The sequence below is a fragment of the Amphiura filiformis genome, chromosome 12 (assembly GCF_039555335.1).
Source record: "Amphiura filiformis chromosome 12, Afil_fr2py, whole genome shotgun sequence".
In the NCBI taxonomy this organism is placed as follows: domain Eukaryota; kingdom Metazoa; phylum Echinodermata; class Ophiuroidea; order Amphilepidida; family Amphiuridae; genus Amphiura; species Amphiura filiformis.
The window spans coordinates 47,407,932-47,430,208 of NC_092639.1; the positions used below are offsets into that span (position 1 = coordinate 47,407,932).

The 22,277-nt window shown below is 34.9% G+C and overlaps 1 protein-coding gene across 1 annotated transcript; it reads right to left on the minus strand.

The window, feature by feature from the left end:
- Positions 1 to 4,623: 4,623 nt before the first annotated feature.
- Positions 4,624 to 22,045, minus strand: LOC140166860 (cysteine desulfurase SufS-like). Its single transcript, XM_072190348.1, has 16 exons — positions 21,937 to 22,045; positions 19,382 to 19,412; positions 18,094 to 18,210; positions 17,011 to 17,134; positions 15,627 to 15,692; positions 15,350 to 15,415; positions 14,999 to 15,140; positions 14,673 to 14,712; positions 13,755 to 13,828; positions 11,963 to 12,036; positions 11,633 to 11,743; positions 10,895 to 10,941; positions 10,018 to 10,222; positions 9,031 to 9,110; positions 6,968 to 7,084; positions 4,624 to 4,693 (listed from the first exon to the last, which is right to left on the minus strand). Exons 1-16 carry the CDS (start codon positions 22,043 to 22,045, stop codon positions 4,624 to 4,626), a joined length of 1,473 nt encoding a protein of 490 aa, XP_072046449.1.
- Between the last annotated feature and the right edge of the window lie 232 nt (positions 22,046 to 22,277).

Genomic DNA, 22,277 nt, shown 5'->3' on the forward strand with positions numbered 1-22,277 from the left:
GATGGAACACAAAATATTTGAATGGCAAAATAAAACAGCGAACTGAAACAAGGCCACCAGATTATTGTGGGAAAAGGAAGGTTTTGAGACCTTTCTTGAAACTTGGCAGAGAAACAGCAGTACGGAGTTCAGATGGAAGTGAGTTCCAGAGTGCAGGTGCGGTGAGAGAAAACTCTTGTCGAAAGCTGATTGCAGGCCTTTAGGGTTGAATTTTGGTACAGAGAGACGTGTAGTGTCTGTTGCAGAACGCAAGCCGAGACGAGTTTGGTTGTACAATGAAATTGATTCAATGAGATAATTTGGTCCATATCCATGCAGACATTTGAACACATAGAGCATGATCTTATATAAAAATTGTCTGCTTCACAGGGAGCCAATGAAGTGTTTTATACAATGTTTACTGTATAACATGACCAAATGGAATATGTATGCAAATTTTCAAGTAGCTACCTTTAACAAAACATAAGTTATGACCCAACAGGTAGAACTTTTTGAATGACCCTCGTATAATACTCCCTGTACCTGCATTTTTTCGCGCACAATAAAAAATTTGTATTGGAAGTACACGACTTGAAATGATAGCGATAAAATGATCTGCAAAGAGAGTAAAGTAATCTATTTACGAGCGTTCCAACCCCGAGGTTCAGACTTATGTCATTAAGTTATTATTTGACCTTACTGATCTCCAACTAGTTCATGTATTAATACATCTATTCTTTTTCCCCAATAAGTTACAAGTGCGTTTGTCCAAACATTATTTCACTCTGTACCAGCTCTTGCAACTTCTCTTTGAAGTGCTTTTTGTGATCAAACTCCAGTTCAGTCTGCACTAGCTCCCGCAACTTCTCAATGGTGACAAGTTTCTTCCTTGTGTTGCCTCCAGGTGCCTTTGCATACCTAAAAGAAAAGTATAAAATTTGCATCTTTAGTCTATTTTTCAATATTCAATTGTCCTCACACTTTTTGACGCTTTTAACAAGGTTGTTTTTTTCATCAGTCTGATCCACGACGCAAATACGTTCAACGGATACCATGGATACAGTCAAAATAAAATTTAGAGGGCGCCGTCAAAGGTCAATAGTAGTTCAAGCTCAGAGTTCAAGACGGAAACAGGACTCCGCAAGCGATGGACGCCATATCATTAATCAATGATGGCAACGCCACGCCCGTCGTTTGATAGCATGTAAAACTATATACGTCATTTTAAAGAAATAGTGAACACTGATGACGCTATTTTATCTTAAATCGTGCTTTCATCTTTACAAGGTGTAGACACTGGTATAGTGGCATTAAAACCAGAAAAAGAATAACAAATAGCAAGGAAATTTTCAAAAACAATTGTATCATGAAAAGTAAGGAATTGCTATATTTTTTCGTTAATTTTAAATAATGTAAATAGCGCCCTCAATTTGAATACAAAATATACAGTTTATAAAAATAACCACAAAAAAGCAGTAAAAGATGAATAAGTTGATAAAGAAACAAAGGTCTATGTTAAATGTAGCTAAAAATATTTGTATATATTAGTGTGATAGCTGTTGGTATTGTCCAGGTCTAGAATTGAACATTATTATAAAGTTTTGTTAGAAAATGTAATACATGATCACATCAAACAACCGTGTGCGAAGGCGCATAATTGGGCAGACAACTGACAAAAGATGAGCCAGTTACGTACCTGTTGGAGGTGCTTTTACGTAATTATTTTTGTTGTGGATCATACTGTTCATAGGGTAAATCCATAAAATTAAATGTTTTACACACCTCTTAGGAGTAAATGGTAACATATTGGCACGATCCCTGGGATCGATCTTTCCTGATTTGGATTTCGGCAATAATTTATTGATCCGCTGCAACTGTGTTTGTGATAATTCAGGATTTTGCATATGCCACAAAGCCTCGTGAGGCTGTAGATACCATATCAGATCCTCATCACCAACATCTTCCAGAAATTCATCGTCAGATGGGATTTTCATCATCTGCGTACAGAAAAAGGCTTTCAAATTATTAGTCAAATCAAATTTCAAACAAGCTCGGTATAAAAAGTGGCCAGTCCATATATTATTGTTACCATCCCTACTATTTAAAGAAGATAACTCGATTAAAAATATATTGGCACCAAATTTTACCAAATGTTGTTATTTTACATGGTCAGATGGTTGTATAATTATGTGGTAATTATATGATGTAAATAAAAAAAAAAAGTGTGATTTTCTGTCAAGTAAGAAGATGAACTGTATAATAGGTGCAAATTATTCCCAGATTGGCGTAAAGTAATGTAAGCCACTACTTCAGGTGCGTGCATTACAAATTGTCTAAGTTCACTTAGTTTGGTTTATGGTTTCCATAACAGTTTAATCTGGTGTTTATTTCGACTCAAAATATTTGAATACGAGGAATATCCTTCTGAATTCAAATAAATTTGATTTTTTGAAATTCGCGATTGAATATACATTTTTATTGCAAATTAACAAAAATGGGTATTTTATTTATTATAAAATTTTCAAACAAACTAGATTAGCATTTCTTTGCCATAAAATGTTAGCTTTTACTGTCAGATATATCCCCTTTTAATTTGGAGCCGAACAACTACGGCAAAGCAAAGAAAATTGGAATTTAATACCAGCGCACATGTCGCCAATACGTACCACTCCTTCGGTCATGTTGTGGTACGACCCTTTGTTGTGTATATCACCGTCCCGCACGCCGTACGTTCTGTGTGTTATGAACATCGTGTATGCGTTCGACTAATAATTCCATCGTAATAATAAAGTGCGGATTCCGGCGTTTTATTCAAAATCTCGGATTTTGACAAAACTACAACACCTTGAGTCTTGATTTTTGCAGGGTATATTGGTTTAATAAAGTACAATATAAAAATGAAAAAAAAGAAATTTTAAAAAAATTCAGTGAGGGCGTCTTCCTCAGCAAATGTTATAATATGGCTTTAAATGTCCGAAGTAATTTATATAAATCTAATGATAGGCCGGTGTACTAAAGTGTATGTAGCTGGAATGAAAGGCCGTCCATCATATGTAAAATATCAAAATACCAAAAATATAAAATTTTAATAATTTGCCATAAAATTTGTATTATATCTCAATTTTTCCACATGAACGTAATAGACACCACCAGGGTTCGAACCCGCAAATCATGGGCATATGCAGTAAAGATCTGTTTCTTCTATGTTAACGTACCTTCGCATGTTTCCAAGACAACTCATAAATATCAATAGCCCTCTTCAAATGTTCCTGTATGATGAAGGTTAAAAAGTGAGTAAATGATTTAAATTCATGATTATTTTATTTGAACCAGCGGGCGGTGGTTGCGACAAATAAAAATAGATGAATGAAGGAAACAAAGACGAAGAAGAACCGTGAAATTTGGTTCATTTGAATGTTATCATGAAACGTTTCAAACCATTCTATTCTATTCAATTTATATTCATTTCTGTTCTATTCTATTCTATTCTATTCTATTCTATTCTATTCTATTCTATTTAGAGAATAAAGGTATTGTTTTTAGCCCCTGGATGGAGTGCATCTATCGTCTCATATCTTCGCCTCGTTGTTTTACGCCAAAAATAATGATGTCGCCCGTGTTATATGAGACGATAGATGCACGACAGCGGCTACTAACAATGTCTTTATTCTCATTCTTAAACACTTCAATTCAAATTAAAAATATCATACAAATTTTAATCAAATTAAATCCTACATTTTGCAAGGAATTACCTAGGGCTTAAAATCGATCAGTCCCGTTGTTGCTGTGCGCCTCCGATTGGTCCAAATAGCGGGTACGCGTATCGCATCGACGCACACGCCCTGACCCGTGTGATATCGTGTCATATCACACGGGTAAAGCTGGGTAAGAACCAATAAGATTGCAGGAACGTTCTCAAGTGTTTAAGAATCTCTATTCTATTATATTCTATTCTATTTTATTCTATTCTATTCTATACTATTCTATATTCTATTCTATTCTATTCTATTCTATTCTATTCTATTCTATTCATTCTACTCTTTTCATGTGTCTTTATTTAAGCTTTCGTTTCACAATAATTACCACTAAAATGCTTAATACCCTTATAATTATAGCATTATACCATAATCTGCTTTTCGTGATAATTAAGAGTACAAAGACACAGAGGAAAGCTCCTGCCTCTTTTACGTTTTGTAGCGTTGTTTGAAGACTAGTCTTTTTAATTCGGTCTTCAATTATACCATGAAGCTTTTTATTCAATGCACATGGTTTGTTCATCTTATTACGTTACATGACCCTTAAAGTTTAAGATAATTCTTCTTGACAGCTAGTTTGCAAGGGACATTTTACCCTGTCCCTGAAAATACCAGTTTCAGTTTACCATGTCACATAGCCAAACACGGCAATCGTTATTATTACATGACCCAGGTGGGAATCAGTTACATCAGATGACACTGTTCAGTCCAGCTTTCCAGGAAGTGACCTATACCATAGGCAATAATATGTTGTCTAATCTCTTTGATTAATCGCTCACCTTCAGATCACTTGCTGTCCTTGGGATACTTTCCTCGGTGAAAGGGCGTTTAGGAGTAATAAATACGCCATTGAAAAAGTGACACTTGGAAATATTTTCCGATATTCCTGTCACCTTTCCAGGTATTTGTTCCTTCGCCGAGACGTGGATCCATTCTCCAGTTTGGGTATTAGTGTGGAACTAGAAAAAATAAGCAAAAACGATTAAAAAAATTAATTCTGGTGATCGTTATCATGGTTGTCGTCGTCCACTTCCTCCATTCTCTTATTCTTCGTCCCTTTTCCTTCTGCTTTACCTCACCACGTAGACTACTACTTTTTCACAATATCTGGGTAACTCAATGGTGTACCAGCTAAAATTCCCGATGGGAACAGAATTGCAAAATCATCCCGCTGACCCAACTCCAATGATTACTCAATTACGGAGATACAAACGGAGGGCGCAAGATGTGGGAATTATAATGGGCTAAAATGAAGCTCATTGTGAAATAATCTAAAGACCAAATTTGGCCTGATATTCCGAGACAGGAGGGGATGTACCCTCCTGGTTAGTATGCAACTGGGCTTTGTTTAATACTGATTATTTCCACTAAATATTGTTTTATAGTTGATATTTCGTAACTTGCTTTGCTACTAGAAATATAAAATATAAAGGATAATGTATTTTTATAGATTTGTTTCATCTGTTTTAAGGTTATTTGTCAATTGAATGTAGAAGTTCGGCAATACGTAAAATAGAGAGGATGCGATGCGACTTACGGTGGGACTCGCGGATGTATTATGAACGACATCTGCATTGGTCATAATCCCGCCGTAACTCGCATAGCATAAGGCAATTATAAACAAATTAGTTCGTTCTTTGGATCGACCATCGATGCTTTGTCGATCTTTATTATTTATGAAATCAATTAGGGGTACTACACCCCTGTGGTAAATTCGTGACTATTTTTTGCATTTTCTCAAAAATAATAACACACTGGTAACAAGAGTTATGTACATTATTGGGGCAAGGAATCCAATTACTACACTGAAATTTCAGTGACTCAAGACAAGCGGTTCAGTATATATGATAGGAAATGAGGTACATTCTAGCGGTACCTCTTTACTTATCATAAAAAATGAACCGCTTGTCCTGGGTCACTGAAATTCCAGTGTAGTAATTGGATTCCTTGCCCCTATAATATATATATAACTTTTGTTACCATTGTGTTATTATTTTTGGAAAAAATGCAAAAATAGGAACAAATTTATCGAGGGGTGTAGTACCCCCTTAATTGACTATTGTTAATTGTGATAACATATGAATCTTGGCTGTATTGATATTGACCAAAATTCTGATTAATTAGATGTTCATTAATAACAAGCATCGAAGCAGCAGCGACGGTCGATCCAAAGATCGAACAAATTTGTTTCTGGTGCCTAAGGAACATCGCAACCTGTATTATTATGCATTGAAGATCTAATTTAATTGACGAATATTGTTCTCTCATTATTGTGCTCGTCAGTGTGTAAATATCATTAAAGGAAGGAAAATATTATAAAAATTGAATTCTTTAAAACTTATAACATAAAATGTCGTCCCTTTCAAACATTCATGTAAAAAGAACACGTAAATATTCCTTGTAAATGTGATTAATTCCTTATGGAATTACTGATATTTATACAGCGTGATATTGGTAGTCTATAGTGTTTTTATTAATGATAATCATCATGATCATGTAATATATCGATATCAAATGAGAGATATCTCATTAACTCTCATGAGATGAAAGATATCTCATTAACCTATTGAAATTAAGAGTTCCAAATCGGCGTATTTCCGAAGATATCATCAAAAAACTGTTGTATTAGTCTCAAACGTGATTCGAGATTAATTCAACATTTTTTTGATGATTTGTCCGGAAATATACTGAGCTGGAACGGCTAATTTCAATATGTTAATGAGAAAAATATGAGCTTTCACCCAATACCAAAATCTGCATTTTGATGGGGGTAAAGTGAGGGGATGAGGCTGTCAATCAGGTTACACCCGGGGATTACCAACCTTGAAAAAAATTATAGGTTTATCGGCATCTGACTAACATTTAACTTATTTGGCATTACCTGTGGCAAAAGCTTCCATCCGTGTATAGCAATGTTATCAACAGCTTCTAATATGTAATCAATGACGTCATCACTAAAGAAGAATGGCAAATTCAGTCTACAAAATCCTGGTCTGGAATGGTAACATATCAACGCAAAAATACGTCAACAATCATTTGTGAATAAAAGTCTCCACTTAAGTATAGTTAAGTCATATTTTATGGCTTCTTAAAATTGTTTAATGTCGTTTCTGAGAAACATTTTACAAGAAAGAGGCAGAAGATCATAAACGTATTGTCTTACATCTGTACCACAATTAATTTAATCTTCATAGCCTACGTTTATTTTAACAACAATTTTTATAAATACCTACTTCAATATTTGAAGAGGAGATTCTCTCTTCGTCAAATGCTTCTCATCTAATGACGAGAATGGTGTCTTCGTCCCACATATGTTGCACCCATCAGGCTGGAGACAATGATGGCAATCTCTGTAAAAATATGTCAAATCAGGTTAAGGGTGTTTGAATAAAGACATCGGTACAGGGCAATAAGTGTCTTGACTCTTGGAAAAGCCAGGTGAGTAACCAGTAGACGGAACGAATAAATAAATAAATAAATAAATAAATAAATAAATAAATAAATAAATAAATAAATAAATAAATAAATAAATAAATAAATGAATAAATGTTGGTATTTATTCAGCGCCTTTCACATGTGCACATGTACCAAAGCTCTTTACATTTATTCTGCTGTCGTTAGAATATGTCAGCTGCCATACAATACCTAAGGCGTGCTCATACCTTTGGATGGCGCTCAATGGACAATATTCATACCAGCTCCCCATTTCACCCCTTGGTAGAGAGAGGCAAGTAATGTAAAGCGCCTTGCCCAAGAGCACAACACGATGGCACAGCCGGGGCTCGAACTCGCAATCCACCGATTACAAGGCAGAGCCCGTACCGCTGCGCCACCGTGCCCTACAAGAATATTGTTACTAAAGTCAACTTGCATTTAAAACTGAAGCTCTTTTTATTGATTTACAACACTCATGCCTTTCACATGAAGATCATACATCGTACATTTGAGATTTTCCCATGCTCACATTCATATCACATAATTTTAATAACAGGAAATTGTTACACCAGCCAAATTAAGAGATTTGTTTAGAAGCACAAGAGAATTACGTATTTTCTACATAACATTTTTATGGCATGCTTATACCTTGGAAAAGAAAAAGAATAAAAAGCACTCCTGTGTGTTTATTACCACGCGTCTAATATACTGTTATACCGACCCTCACGGTGCTTTCCATGTTGCACTGTCATAGATGTGCTAGCATAATCTGCTATTGGTTTCAGCTGAAAGCCGCGTATTAACGACAATAGAAGACATTTTACACAAATCTGTCATTTCTCTACAGAAGTAGAGAAATTAGAAACATGTATTTGAATGGGGCTTCAACCTTGTCAATACTGCTGTTTCTTTGTTTGCCTAATGTTTCATTTCAAAAATACCTAATGACAATTTTAATGACTTATTCTTCACTTTTTAATCACGTTGGGATCACTGAATGCGCCTTTAACCCGCCGATGTAACATTGCCTCTGATTGGTCGATTACATAATATCTTCACTTTCCAATGTTACCGATTGGTACAATTGATAATGAAAACTTCTTTTTGGCCAATCGGCAGGTAGTTCTCAACGCTAAAGAAAGTGGCCAAACGCTTCTATGTAATGTAAGACTATCCTTTGCGCTCATGTTAAGGTTGGTCTTAACCCTGGAATTATTGAAACTTTTAGGCCTCATAACTGCTAAATTGTTGGTCTAAAGTATATAAAAGTATACATATTCAGAATGACAAAGAGTTGATAAATTTATTTGTGAGGTCAAATTTGGGCCAAAATGAGCTGCCCAAAATCCCCCCAAAACAGGTTTTTTTGGCCCACTTCTTTTTCATTCAACGTAACAAAAAAATTATTGGGCCAAAATTTGTTTCTTATTAATTTTTAAAAACTAGATAAAAATATCTAGGAACATTTTTTTTTATAATTTTGACCAACTTTGAGAAATTTGCACCAAAAATGGTCCAAAAATTGTCAATTTTTGCCCAAATTTCAAATATGTTTGAAGTTGGTCAAAATTCAAAAAAATGAAAAAACGGTTCCAAGATATTTTTATCTAGTTTTAAAAATTAATAAGAAAAAATAAATACAACTCTACATTACCCTGGTGTATGTATGCTATCAAAGATGAGTGAAAGCTGTAAAAGCGATCGAGTATAAATTCTTTTCCCACTATTATGAATTAATTTTGCAGATAAAAATTGAAAATATAGGGAATACCTTTGCATGCGTCGGCTTAATTGAAAACATAGATATCTCCGTACACTAAAAACACTTTCAGGTCAAGTAAAACAAAATAAGTATACTAACAACTCTCGATTAAATTTCCCTCTCACGGCCAAGAAATGTGTAAATCTCTTCGCAAGAGTTTCATCAATTCCAAGTAAATCCTGAAGTGGAAAAGTAAAAACAATATCCCAGCTCTTTAAATGTATATTCTAAACGTTATTGAAAATTAATTTGGGCAAACATTTTTATGCAAAATATTATGTCAACAGTTTAATAACATTCTGTTAGAATATTTTGCACCACGTTTGCAAAAATGTTTAATGAATGTATGTTATTCAAACGTATTTGAAAATCAAGTGAGCAGGATGTTTCTGTTACCACACCTTGAGTGATTGTTTAATCTAGTGATCCATCAAACTTGCAATTTCAAACACAATGTTAATTTCCATTTAATACCATGATTATCATCAGCATACAGGGTTGCGGTCATTCTTAGTGGAATATGTGTGTGATGGTGCAGAGGAGGGGGACTTAGGGTTTGAGGAGCCAAGCAAGAGATTTAAGCTGGTACTACACGCCCTGATAAATTTTCTGACTAATTTTGCATTTTTCTCAAAAAATAACTACACACTGGTAACAAAAGTTATGTATTATTATAGTGGCAAGGAATCCAATTACTTCACTGAAATTTCAGTGATTCAAGACAAGTAGTTCATTATAATGTTAAGAAATGAGGTACATTATAGGGATACCTCTTTTCTTATCATAAATAACGTACCGCTTGTCTTTGTCTTAGTGCACTGAAATTCCAGTGTATTAACTGAATTCCTTGCCCCTATAATATACATAACCTTTGTTACCAGTGTGTTATTATTTTTTAAGAAAGTTGCAAAAATAGTCACAAATTTATCAAGGGGTGTAGTACCACCTTCAATACAATTTTCATCAGAGATCCTATCATTCTTTCACTATGTTCACTGCAAAATGTTCATCTCAAATAATTATTGGATAATTGGATAGGTGAGTCAAGATCACAAATAGTCAAGCAAAAAAGCGTCATGATATTACCTGAGAATATGGCCCAGCACAAGCACAACCACTTCTCGCTTGAATCCCATACAGGTCATTGAGAAGAACCGCTACCACATTATGATGTAACACTTTACCAGAATGTGGATGTACAATCATGAACGAAAATATTGGTAGACGTTGAACAGATGTACTTCCGAGGATGATCAAGTTAGGGTTTGACTTCCATCTTCGAAGCGCGCGTCTGTGGTGAGCAATATTGAGTACGTTAAGTTAGTCATATCGTGCTATTGATGCCCCCATAGCTACCGATCGATGAATCGTCGGTGCCAATCGAGGCACCGAGACACTTTGGTCCGCACAAAACATGTTAGACCAGCTCTAACATTAGACCTGGTCTAACTATGGAGATTAGAATTAGGGAGGGATCCCTTTATTCTCTTCCTTTCCTCCTTTATTCCTAGAAGGTCCAAGAATTATACTGCAAGCATATAATATTAAGCTACATGTATTTGTTCTTAACATGATCTACAGTAATAGAGATTAAGATAATGTAAATACCAATAAGTTCCTTCTCTGTAGGACTACATGGTTAGACCAGGTCTTAAGGTAGACCCGGTCTAACTTGTTTTGTGCATAATGGACCCATAGGACCAAACTAAATGTGGTGTCTAAGACATTGATTAATATAATTATTTGTGCTGAGATGTTTCTTCTCATGTTGCTTTGTTATTTTATAATTTTGTTTCCAAAATGACTGCAAATACAGCTCATGAAAGGAAGTCAAATTAGTAACATTTTGCTTTAAATAAGATTATAGCAACAAGTTGTGTCACTTTGTTGGACGTTTCACATCGACCTTCAACATAAAATAAATCTTTTTAAATGTGATTCTCGGTAAAAAAAAACTACTCACATTGCCAGTTGTTTTTCTCGTCGTTCAATTAAGTCTGTACCCACCAGCTATCGAATGGAATGAAATGAAATACAAATAAAGTTTAACATGATTCCTGCTTAAAGGGGTACTACACCCCTGTCCAATTTTGTGCCTATTTTTGCATTTTTCTCAAAAATCATAGTGCATTGGTGACAAGTAAGATATGAGAATTTCATCACATCAAGATCAGTGAAAACTTTCTGGACGTTTTTTCAACCGTCGGTTGACTTCATCAGCAATGTTGCTGTTTTGAAGTGCTGTGTGATTTTGATCCGGTAACCTGCAGAGTTTGAGTGTCAAAGTTCCTGTGTAACACAAGATCGTATAGATGTGAAAGTTGTTTTGGCCCCATCATCTCTGTTTAGAAGATTGACACATGAAAGACGTAGAGAAAGTAGAGCGACGCACCCACAAATATGCAAAAGTATACAAAAAGTCCCCCCAAAAAAAGTAAACGGACCTGGTTATCAGATCAATATCACACAGCATTTCAAAACAACAACACTGCTAATGAAGTCAACCGATGGTTGATGAAACGTCCAGAAACGTACGTTTTGACTGGTCTTGATATGAGGAAATTCTCAATGTTATGGAAAAACTAAAGACGTGATGAATTTGTTCAATAATTCATACTTGTTTTACTTCTATTAGCTTTTGAACCATACTCTCATGCGTGAAACAACATAACACCATTAAAATTATGGTTTGTATTCATACCTCTTTGACGTGAAATGTGATCCCTGCACGAATCGATTCCACGATAGCAGGGGTTCCACCCTCTTCTCGTTCTTGTATGTCCTGTACATACAGGTGACTTTCTCTCGTTACCTAAAACAGCGAGGGAAAAACATGCAAATGTGAAATTATGTTTGTAAACTGATCACTTATGTTCAAACGGTCTACTAAGATCACTAATTGATATGTTATTTATAAAATGTTTTAAAACCTAAAAGGTTCAACTCGGTTCTTATAAAAATGGATACTTTTCTCTATTGCACTTTTTTTGACTCACCCTGTATAATGAACCACTTGTCTTGCAATACTTACATATGTAACTGTTCCGCCACCAGGAAGATCTGGTACAAAGTTGATAAACAGTCGTTTTCTAGCTATTAGCACTCCTTTACACAAAGAAAAAGGGGAAAGCTCTTCTGTCGATATTCTTAGGATATGAGGCAGGGCATACTAATTATGTTTCAACGCAAAAAGTGAGGTGAATGTCACTTACCATAGTTGACTTTATAGTTAATACACAGATCAAAATGTAATTAGTCAAAAAGGATCTAGTTCGACTAATTAAAATTAGTCATACAAGACTAATTAAATGACTTATTATTAATCGAAAATAAGATTTTCTATTAATAATTAGTCATTTAATTAGTCATTCAATTAGTAATGCATGTAGATGACTAATAAGATAACGATAAATCACGAAGCCATCAATCTTATTCTTTACCAATTGAATATCATTTCATGTAAAGTCATGAAAATATGTTGAAATAATGCAAATTAATTCTTTTAGCATTACAGATACATCCTTTCAGCATTAATGTTTCTTGAATAACAAAATTAAATTTTGTATGAATAATTTTAATCAGTCGAATCAGACCCATTTTAACTAATTTCAGTTTAACAGTAGTATATACACCAGGCACAAAAAGAAACTCGTCAGTTATATTCATCAGTATTGGTCAATTCTTGTTCATTTTTCACGAACAGGATGTCAAATGAGAAAGCAAAGTCCAATTAACAAAATGTATATTTCAGAATAATCCAAAATTATAAAGTTATTGAACAGAAAGGATGAATAGAACTGACGAGTTTCTTTTTGTGCCTGGTGTAGTTTACCAACCCCGTAACACATATTTTCCCGGTTCACTGAAACGTTGAAAATAATCGCCCAAATGACTTGACCTAATTTGGTACTCTCCCTAGCGCTCATTTTGTAGCGGGAAACAATATTGACATTCCACCTTTACCGATAAAACTTCGCGGATAGTGGGGTTGGGTGAGGCACACGTATATTTATTTTTCCTTTTACACAATATTTTAAGTAACAAAAAGTGTCATATTTGTACGATTTTTAACCAAACATCACTTTTTCCACCCTACCCCGTTAGCAGAGTGTGTAAAAAAAATACATTAATAAGACAATACGTTCCAACGGAACTGTATTAAAGCTGTAGTTTACGATCTTTTAAAATGAGTTTGGTCAACTTATTTCAAACCTGGCATTTTGGCGTAATGTTTACACATTTCCCTACTTACACCTTAGTGGATTCAGCCAAATTCATTGTGTTATGACTTTAAATCCCCATAGTCAAGTGCCCAAGAGAATACGTGAGTTTTCTTTCATCATGTTCACTGTACCTCATTAGTTTGGCTTAAAATAGCCAGACAACGTTCCTGACCGTTGTTACTAATAAAAAATTATAATATTTGGTAAAGAATAACCAAGTTAAAAGTTGACCGAAAATGTATATTAAGTGTTTAGGGGAGAGAACTTAAGGAAGATGCTACCGCTCCAGAATTTTACTGGCGCCGTAAAACACTGAAGCAAACCGCCAAATGGCTCCATGTACTTGTAAAAAGACTAGTTTGCGTCTGACGTCAGGGCAAAGGCGCGGTGTGATTGGTTGCTGACCTGCGCAGTACGTCATTTTTGGTCTGGTTGACAGGACGTCATACACAAACTAGTCTTTTTAATTCGGTCTTCAATTATACCCCATACCTTAGACGTGGAAAACTACCCCATTTAGACGATGGTTGAATATGTGTCTAAAATGATTTAAAATCTAATAATTTATGTTGTTTTTCGATTATAGATATCCGTTCTTACCTGGAGTACCTACACCTCCTACAAACTTGTGTGGAGACAAGTAAATTGCGTCTTTACTTGGGTCAGTTCCTCGGCTAAACAAAATGAGATCACATTGATGGTTACAAATATTACATTTTCACCCAAATATTTTTGTTTTTGTTTATTGTTTTCATGTTTTCATACACATACTTATTACAAGATGTTCTAGATCAATTCCAATATCGATTTGTTTGTTTTGTATTTGTTGTTTGTTTGTTTGGATTTGTTTTGTTTTGTTGTTTTGTTTTGTTGTTTTGTTATGTTTTTCAAAACCTTCCTTTTTCGACATTCAAAAATCCGTCGAGAACTAAAATACAACAAACTAAAGTCGCTTAAAACTGGTTTATAAATCGGGGAATACCCTTAAAGCATTAAAATATAAAAAAACTGAAAGGTTGATCCTGTTCCCTATTAAACGCCTTGCCGTAAAGAACTAAGATCGGCCTCTATTGATAGAATAAATAGAATAAAAAATGTCATCCGTGGGGAATAGTGTAGTTTGAGATTGGCGAATCTTTAAATGTCCATTTCAGTAACAAAAAAGTAAGTTTTGAAATGAAGGTGGTGGAGTAAGCACCAAATTAATTTATTGCCATTCACATTGAATCAGTATTTCAGCAATATTGCAGAGCACTAGTATTAATGTGGATTTCTCTAATGGAGGAAAAGGGCTTGTTGATCACGCTACACTTTTAACTTCATATATGGCAACGATGAAAATATGCTCCAACAAAATCGGGTCATTTATCTCTTTTCTTTTATTGGTATTTACCTGTCAAATATTTACACAAAGCTAATTAAGCTTTTAATTATCGTCTTCTCTTTCTCTCACTCTTTATTATCTATGGCATGCAAACACGTAACAAATCATATTTTGCAGGATATTTAACGACTTACGTTTTGGAGCTTGGTGTGACGTTAATGTGCACATATGGTCCTGAAGCGAAGAATGAAAAAGATTATTATGAATTAGCCCCCTGGGCACTACTGGTCATCTAACAGCATTTCTGATTGGTTGATAACCTGAAATGCTCATTTCAATTACCAATGAGTAGGCTTTAAACTGTTTTTGGTCAAACCTGCAGATGATCTTATTAACACCATCCTTGATTGGTTTAAAATTGGACACAATATTCATTTTGGCCAATCGGCAGGTAGTTCTCATGGGGTTAACCCATTATTCCTCACATGTTTTCGTCTCTGTTCATTAAAAAAATCTGTACCTGCTGTTGCGTAATCCCAAAATGCCAATGCGCCATATTTATGCAGCATAACTGAAATAGCGTAGGTGTCTGACATGATCCCAGTAACATTAGACGCAGCAGAAAAACAGCCAATCAACAATCGATCAGTTCCCGCATATCGCTGAAATCAACATTAAACAAATAAGATTTTTATGTATTTTTAGCCCATATAAAATTATTGTTAACTGTTATTGTTCAGGTTAAATAAAGAATTATTAAGAAAATCAAAACATTATCCACGGCTAATATTAAAATGCATTGACCAAACAGTTTATTCAAGGTGTGTCAAATTTCAGGAATGTGTACAATTAATCTTTGTCAAGTAATTACCTTCAGAGAGCTTTCTAGGACCGCCATATCAACCAGTCCCAATTTGTCTTCAGTGATTCGGATAACCTTACGAAATAAGAAAACAGAAAAGTTTAAATCAAGTTTCACTACTAGTACTAGCAACAACAACATCACCATCACCACCACTACCACCACCGCCCCACCACCACACCACTCCCACCATCAACAACATTAACAACTGCAACAACAACAACAACAACAACAACAACAACAACAACAACAACAACAACATCTTTGTGTGATGCTTTGCTCTTACCTTCGCACCACATTCTTTCCAAGGCAAAATGTTTGAATGATGCTCATACGGTCCTATTAAAATAACCTATATATACAACACATACACGATTAAAGCAATAACTATCCTGCTCATATATCGATATAGTTCAAATTGTATTACTTCTATAGTCTTCTATTACGTGTACTACAACACTACTATTATCTATGCCCGTGCTAAAAATGCTAAAATTTTGTCCAAAGTGTATCGTCATTGATACCAAAATGTGGCAAATTTCATGAGCAACAGCTAATAGGTGATTTGTTTTTTTCACTGGACGCTTCTGTTTTGAGTTATATGCAAATTAGCTAATTAGCATAAAACTGCTCAAATGTTATCCAAAGTGTATCGACGTTGGGTTAAGGGTGTTATGCTGCGTTAGGGGATATCACGGCGGATTTGGGATGTCATGGTGGGTAAAGAGGTATCCGGGTAGGTTTAGGTGGTGAAGGGGTGCTAGGGTGGGCTATAGTGTGTCATGGTGAGTTAAGGTTGTTGGGGTGGAGACACGGGCATAGATATTCGTGTTTGCTCAAACACAGCTGTGCCATCTAGTACTCTACTACTTTTACTTTTAGAACCAATGCTTCTTCAAGTTCAACCAATAATATTTCTACATAGAGAAATAGAGAAATTCGGATAACTTGATATACATTAAGCCAAATAAGAAATTTTTCACAAGGTCATATCTTAAAATTCTGTGCATCAAAGTGAACCAAAATTACACACAGAATTACTTCAATACTGCGTATAAAATCCTTACACAGATGACAATTTCCAAAGAGTAACTGGAATAGTGTGGAACGGGCTGATTTCTGCTTTTCACGCACTTTCTTCAAGAAACAGGTCTTCTTCTACACTATTTTATTTAGTCACAGATTTATTGTGCTGTGTGCCATTTATTGGGCTGTGAGTGTGGTCCATGAAGGTGTTTCATGTCAGTGCATTTTGCTGTTATGTCAGTTGGGCAACTGCTTGGTTACTGACTTGTGTTTGGAGTATAGTATTGAGTTAATCCTGTGTGTTTTTGTTTTTTTCATTTAGATGCACAGGATTTTAAGACAAGACCTTGTCAAAAATTATAAGTTTCTTTTTTGACTTAGTAAACATGTCAAAAATATTTGATTAATAAAAATGTCAATTACACGTTTAAAGTTCAAAAATGATATGGAATTTTGTGTTGTGTAATCTTCAAGAGAATGTCGATAAACTAAACTTGTTTTAGGTTGTGGATATGAAATGATTAGAAAACGGAGCACTAGGACCCCCGAAACAAATATCACATTCTTATAACGAGTCCAAAAAGGGTCCCTGTTTTGGGGTTCTCGTTTTTGACGTCCCCTTGTTTACACACCCATTATATTACCGTGTTCGTAGCCTTTTTAAGCCGCATACAATGAACTAGTTTATTGACAGCAGATGTTGTGCCACTCCCAGTAAATATCAACACATATTCATCGCTGGCATTCACGGCCTTCTTGATTATTTGTCTATACAAATAATGACAATAATAATAATAATAATAATAATAATAATAATAATAATAATAATAATAATAATAATAATAATAATAATAATAATAACAACAACAACGAAACAATAATGTTTAATGTGTTTTGGTTTGGTAAAAGGTTTTAGTAATATTTAAATGCCGGGTTATATAAAGGTCATCAACACACGTTTTATATGAAAAAAATATAAAATAACATTTTAAGATATGTTATCAAAATGCCATTTTAAAATATTTGCGAGCAAACAATTTGCCAATATTTTGTTAAGACTTAAATAACATTATGTTAGAATGTTTTATATCAAGTTTTCAAAAATGTTTTATACCCTTCATATAACATGTATAACCGGTCAGTTAAATGTTTTCTGTCAAACGTTTTGTGTTTGCTGGGATCCTCCGTGTCTGTCTGTAACGGTTTGGGTTCTCTGTACAGTACACGGGATCGACGGCTTAAATACCCCTCCGAATTACCGGGTACTCACATGGTTTGTTAAGATACTAAATTAACCATGTGGAAGAGCGGAGGTGCGAGACTACAAGATGTTGTCAATTAACTTAAGATTTTGTGTATTAAATTAAATGTTGTGCTGCTATATCATTAATACACTATGCCCAAACGTCCTAACCTGCTTTCAATTATGTTAATGTTTGTAATTCCTTTCATCCATATCAGTGGCGTAACTAGGGTTGGTAGCGCCCGGGGCAAAAAACTAAATTGGCGCCCCTACACCCCCCCCCCCTCCACCCGAGAATATCTTAGACGCGGGCAGTGACGTAGCTAGGGGTTGTGGCGCCCAGGGCTAAGGATACATAATGCCCCAACCCCAAATTCTTGAAACAATTGTGCGCGGTGTTTTGGACAATAAGGTCTACCACTATTTAATTTTGGTTACTAGAAGTTGAATATATTTAGCATGTTTAATGGCTGAATCTCCTTACCTGGCTTCTTCACGTAGCATGGAGGTCTGGCGAGCCATGATGCCTGTGTCAGTATGGGTGTTAGCATATATAGGATATACATGCTTAGTGATGAAGTCTTCGATGAATTTAAGCGGCCTAAAATCACAGGGGAGAATATAATTCCATTTGTGACAGTGTCCTACAAAACTTCCTTTAACATGTTTAAGTTATACTTTTTATTATTTACTGTAAATTAGAGCAGCAAGTAATTGAAGAAAACAGAATTATAGTTTCATCAGTTATAGTTCATAGGCGGGAACTATTAGGCTCTTACCACTACGCCGAAAAATAGACCCAGGCTAAAGAGTGCTTTTAGTTGAGCTGTCTGGTCTATATTTCGTGTGTTAAAGAAAGTAGACAAAGTATAGGACTTGAATTACTAATTCGTGATGCTCTGGCGAGGTGTCACAAGACAATTCTCAAAATAAAGTATTTTGATATTAATCCGCGATGTTATAAGGCCCGCCGATTACGAGCTGATCAAAGTATAAGTCTGATCTTGGAGATGAACTATTCTATGTTTTGATTGCATAACTGATAACATAATTCTCTGTCATTACCTTTCAAGGTTATGATAAACAAATTAAAATAAACAAATTGAAGATTGTCATAGAAGCAGAAAAAATACATTGAGACATAACATTTGTTTGTTAATTCTGAATATCACTTTTTATCGCAATGACGACCAAACCAAACCACAGTGAAACCAAACTAGACAGAAACAGTGGCAAATTTAAAAGTTCATCTTACACACAAAGAATCTGTTATATCCTTACTTTCTTAATATAATTACAAATTATGTGTAGTGTGGTTTCTCTTTTTACGGCTGTTGCATAGCCGTGATGATATTTTGAGTAAAACAAAGACCTTTTATACAGCTATAACATGTATAATATCTAGAATGTGTCAAAGGCGTTTCCTAGAAGCAGAATGTCTGCTTAAGTTACAGGTGGACGAGTGTCTAAGACACCCCAACTTAAATCCGCATAATATGGATTTACATCTTGCCAAGTTAAGTTACATAGAGATGTATTTATAGGCAAGTAAAACTAAAACCTAGTGAATATGATATTTGATAATAATCTGGTATGCCAATCGCCGTCAAAGAATAAATGAAAACTACGTAGAATTAAGGCTTTAGTTTATTTGTTTGTTTCTTGTTGCTGCTGTTGTTTATTGTTTTACTTGTTTGTTTGCTGTTAACTTTTTTTAAATCATATGTCAATATTTACAAACCACTAAAGCCAATACAAAAAATAATACTTACCTCCCCGAAGCGGTATAGTCACAGTAAATAGCTGAAACAACAAACATTAAAATTTAAAGCAATATTATAACTTATATTGATCAAAATGGAACTATTATATGCCACTAATTGATGTTTTTCGGCATGTATCCTGTGAGGTTTGCTGTCCATTTGAAGGCGAAATATAATGTGGTAAAATAAACGAAAATCCACTTAATATTTTGGTCGCTTAACTGTGGAGCTGGGGGGGGGGGGTGTTGTATGACGTCAAAATTTAAAATCTCTATAGTTAAAGTTAAATCCTTCCCAAGCCTTTCGGCCCATTGGGCGGTGCCTATCTCCGTTTCATAACCCTAGGCCACATGTCTGCAAGCAGAAAAGCTACAGTAGGGGGTTAGTCCACTGGTAGCCATGTGTTTAACTTTCCTTACTCCATTCTTTCAATGCCGAACGCCTGGCAAGAAGGCAGTAGGTACCATTTTAAAGCCTTTGGTATGGCCCGGCCGGGGTTAGAACCCGCGACCTCCCGATCGTGAGGCAGACGCTCTAACCACTAGGCCACCACGCCGGTATCTCTATGTTGTCCACAAACAATTGGCTGGTTTCTATTAACATACATAGTGTAAGTAGGGACGTGTGGAAATATAACAGATATGTAAAAACGCGGGCTTAAAAAATCATTACAAAATCTGGTTACTCCTTCATGTAATTATACACGAAATTAGGGTTAGGATAGGGTTAGTTTAGGGTTAGGATTAGGGTTAGGGTTAGGATTAGGGTTAGGATTAGCTTAAACGAAATAATTACCCAAAATCTACATACAAGAGTGATTGCTTTACTTGTAAAATGACTGAAATATGATAGCACAGAAATAAAAATGACGTAAAGCACTCCTTTTAGCACAGGTGTTCAGTGAGAAAGTGTGAATGGCCTATACAGACTGACTTATTTTGATATCACCTGTATTAGGGCATACCATAATTACTTATTTTCAAAATGTGAAAAATATATTCTGCTTTAACAAAGGTGAACAAATACAGTTTTATAAAAGTCACAAATTCTATTTAATATTAGGCCGAAAATGTGTCAGTCAGTGTCACTGCGGAACAAAATGTACCATGCGGCTTGCTCCCTTATATAAAATTGGTTTGTGTTATTTCTCCGTTTTTAGGTAAGATAGAAAATAAATTTCTGCATCAGTAATTATCAATTTTATTTCAAGCAAGTGTTTGGATTGAATTCTGAAATATCCTTGGATGCCGGAACGTAGCAAGCGGGAGGGCAGGGTGGACGACGTCCATGGGCAGCCCATGATGGGCCCCGAGGAATCAGGGGGCCCCCGAGCAAAAGCAAAAATGAAATAAGAGCTGCTAAAGGAGATGTTTAAAGGGCCCCAAACTGCTCCTTGTCCATGGACCCGATGCTTTTGCTACGCCCCTGCTTGGATGCAACATGTTATTGAAAAATGATCACTTTCTAATTGCTCTGAAACTTTGTGGTGTTTTCACCAAAACAGATAGATTTCAACTGATATTAAGGTGAAATAAGACGACTGTTTAGTGTTTAACAAATAGCAATATCGCACACAATATCGCGTATCTTCTCTATTGGATACAAACATCGCTATATTGTGTTTTATTTGCATCTGATGGGAGTGAAAATTAATAGATATTCACTTAATAAACAACGACTAATTAAAATTGGACAGACATGTCTATTTACATAAGTTTCAGTTTAAGAGCTAATGGAAATTGAAATTTCAATATAGTATTGGCTTCTAGAAAATTCCTTCACTTGTTTGCAGGTCATGAAAGTTTAACTTCAAATATTCAATATAAGTACTTTGTAATAATGCACTGTATTATCTTTGAATATTTTAATTTCCAAAATCAGGAGAAAAGAAAGAAGACTATAAAGAAGGTGATGAAGTTGAAGACGAAAAAAAAAAAGAAGATGATGATGATGATGAAGAAGAAGTAGAAGAAGTAGAAGCAGAAGAAGAAGAAGAAGAAGAAGAAGAAGCAGAAGAAGAAGAAGAAGAAGAAGAAGAAGAAGAAGAAGAAGAAGAAGAAGAAGAAGAAGAAGAAGAAGAAGAAGAAGAAGAAGAAGAAGAAGAAGAAGAAGAAGAAGAAGAAGAAGAAGAAAAGAAGAAGCAGAAGAAGAAGAAGAAAAGAAAAGAACAAAAGAAGATGGAAAAAAGATGGAAAGCCTAAGAATAAGAAGAGACGGAGGAAGAAGGAGAAAAAGAAGAAGAAGAAGAAGTAAGAAATGGAAATTTGACAAAATGTCCATTCTCAAATTTCCATTTTGCACAATATGTATTTGATCTAAAATGCACACACATATTTGACTTATTTAATATACAACGATTGATTCATTTCAAAAAGAGTTAAGACAAAAATAATCCCGGCTGTTCTACTTTCATACCGCTAAAAAAATCACATACACGTAAAAATCTGGTTCGGTTGGGCCTGTAGAACCCAGTGTAGAAAATGTTTTGTTTTTCGTTTGCAATATGATTTTGATTTAGCATGTAAACTGCATGTGAACTTTTTTCTTTTAACATAGAAACTTACCTCTGTTTTTCCCGAATGGTCCAGTGAAAGTCAGGCTGTATCCCAAAACATTTTTTTCAATAGTTTGAAGAAGCTGGTGTTCAGCGTTTTCAGTGTTTTTAGAATTCATACTTTTTAATGGTAAATAACATTTTGTGTTGTTCCAAATCATGCATATTTTTGTACCTCAAACCTTAGATGCAATATATCTGTAAATGATCGTTTGAAGTGTTGTCTAGTAGTAAAATCACGTGATTAAGTGACTAAAATAATGAGTATCGCGTAATGGTGACGTCAGACTAATATACAAAATACAGAGTAGCCAGATCATGCAATTGGGTAAAAAAGTTTTAATTAAAAGT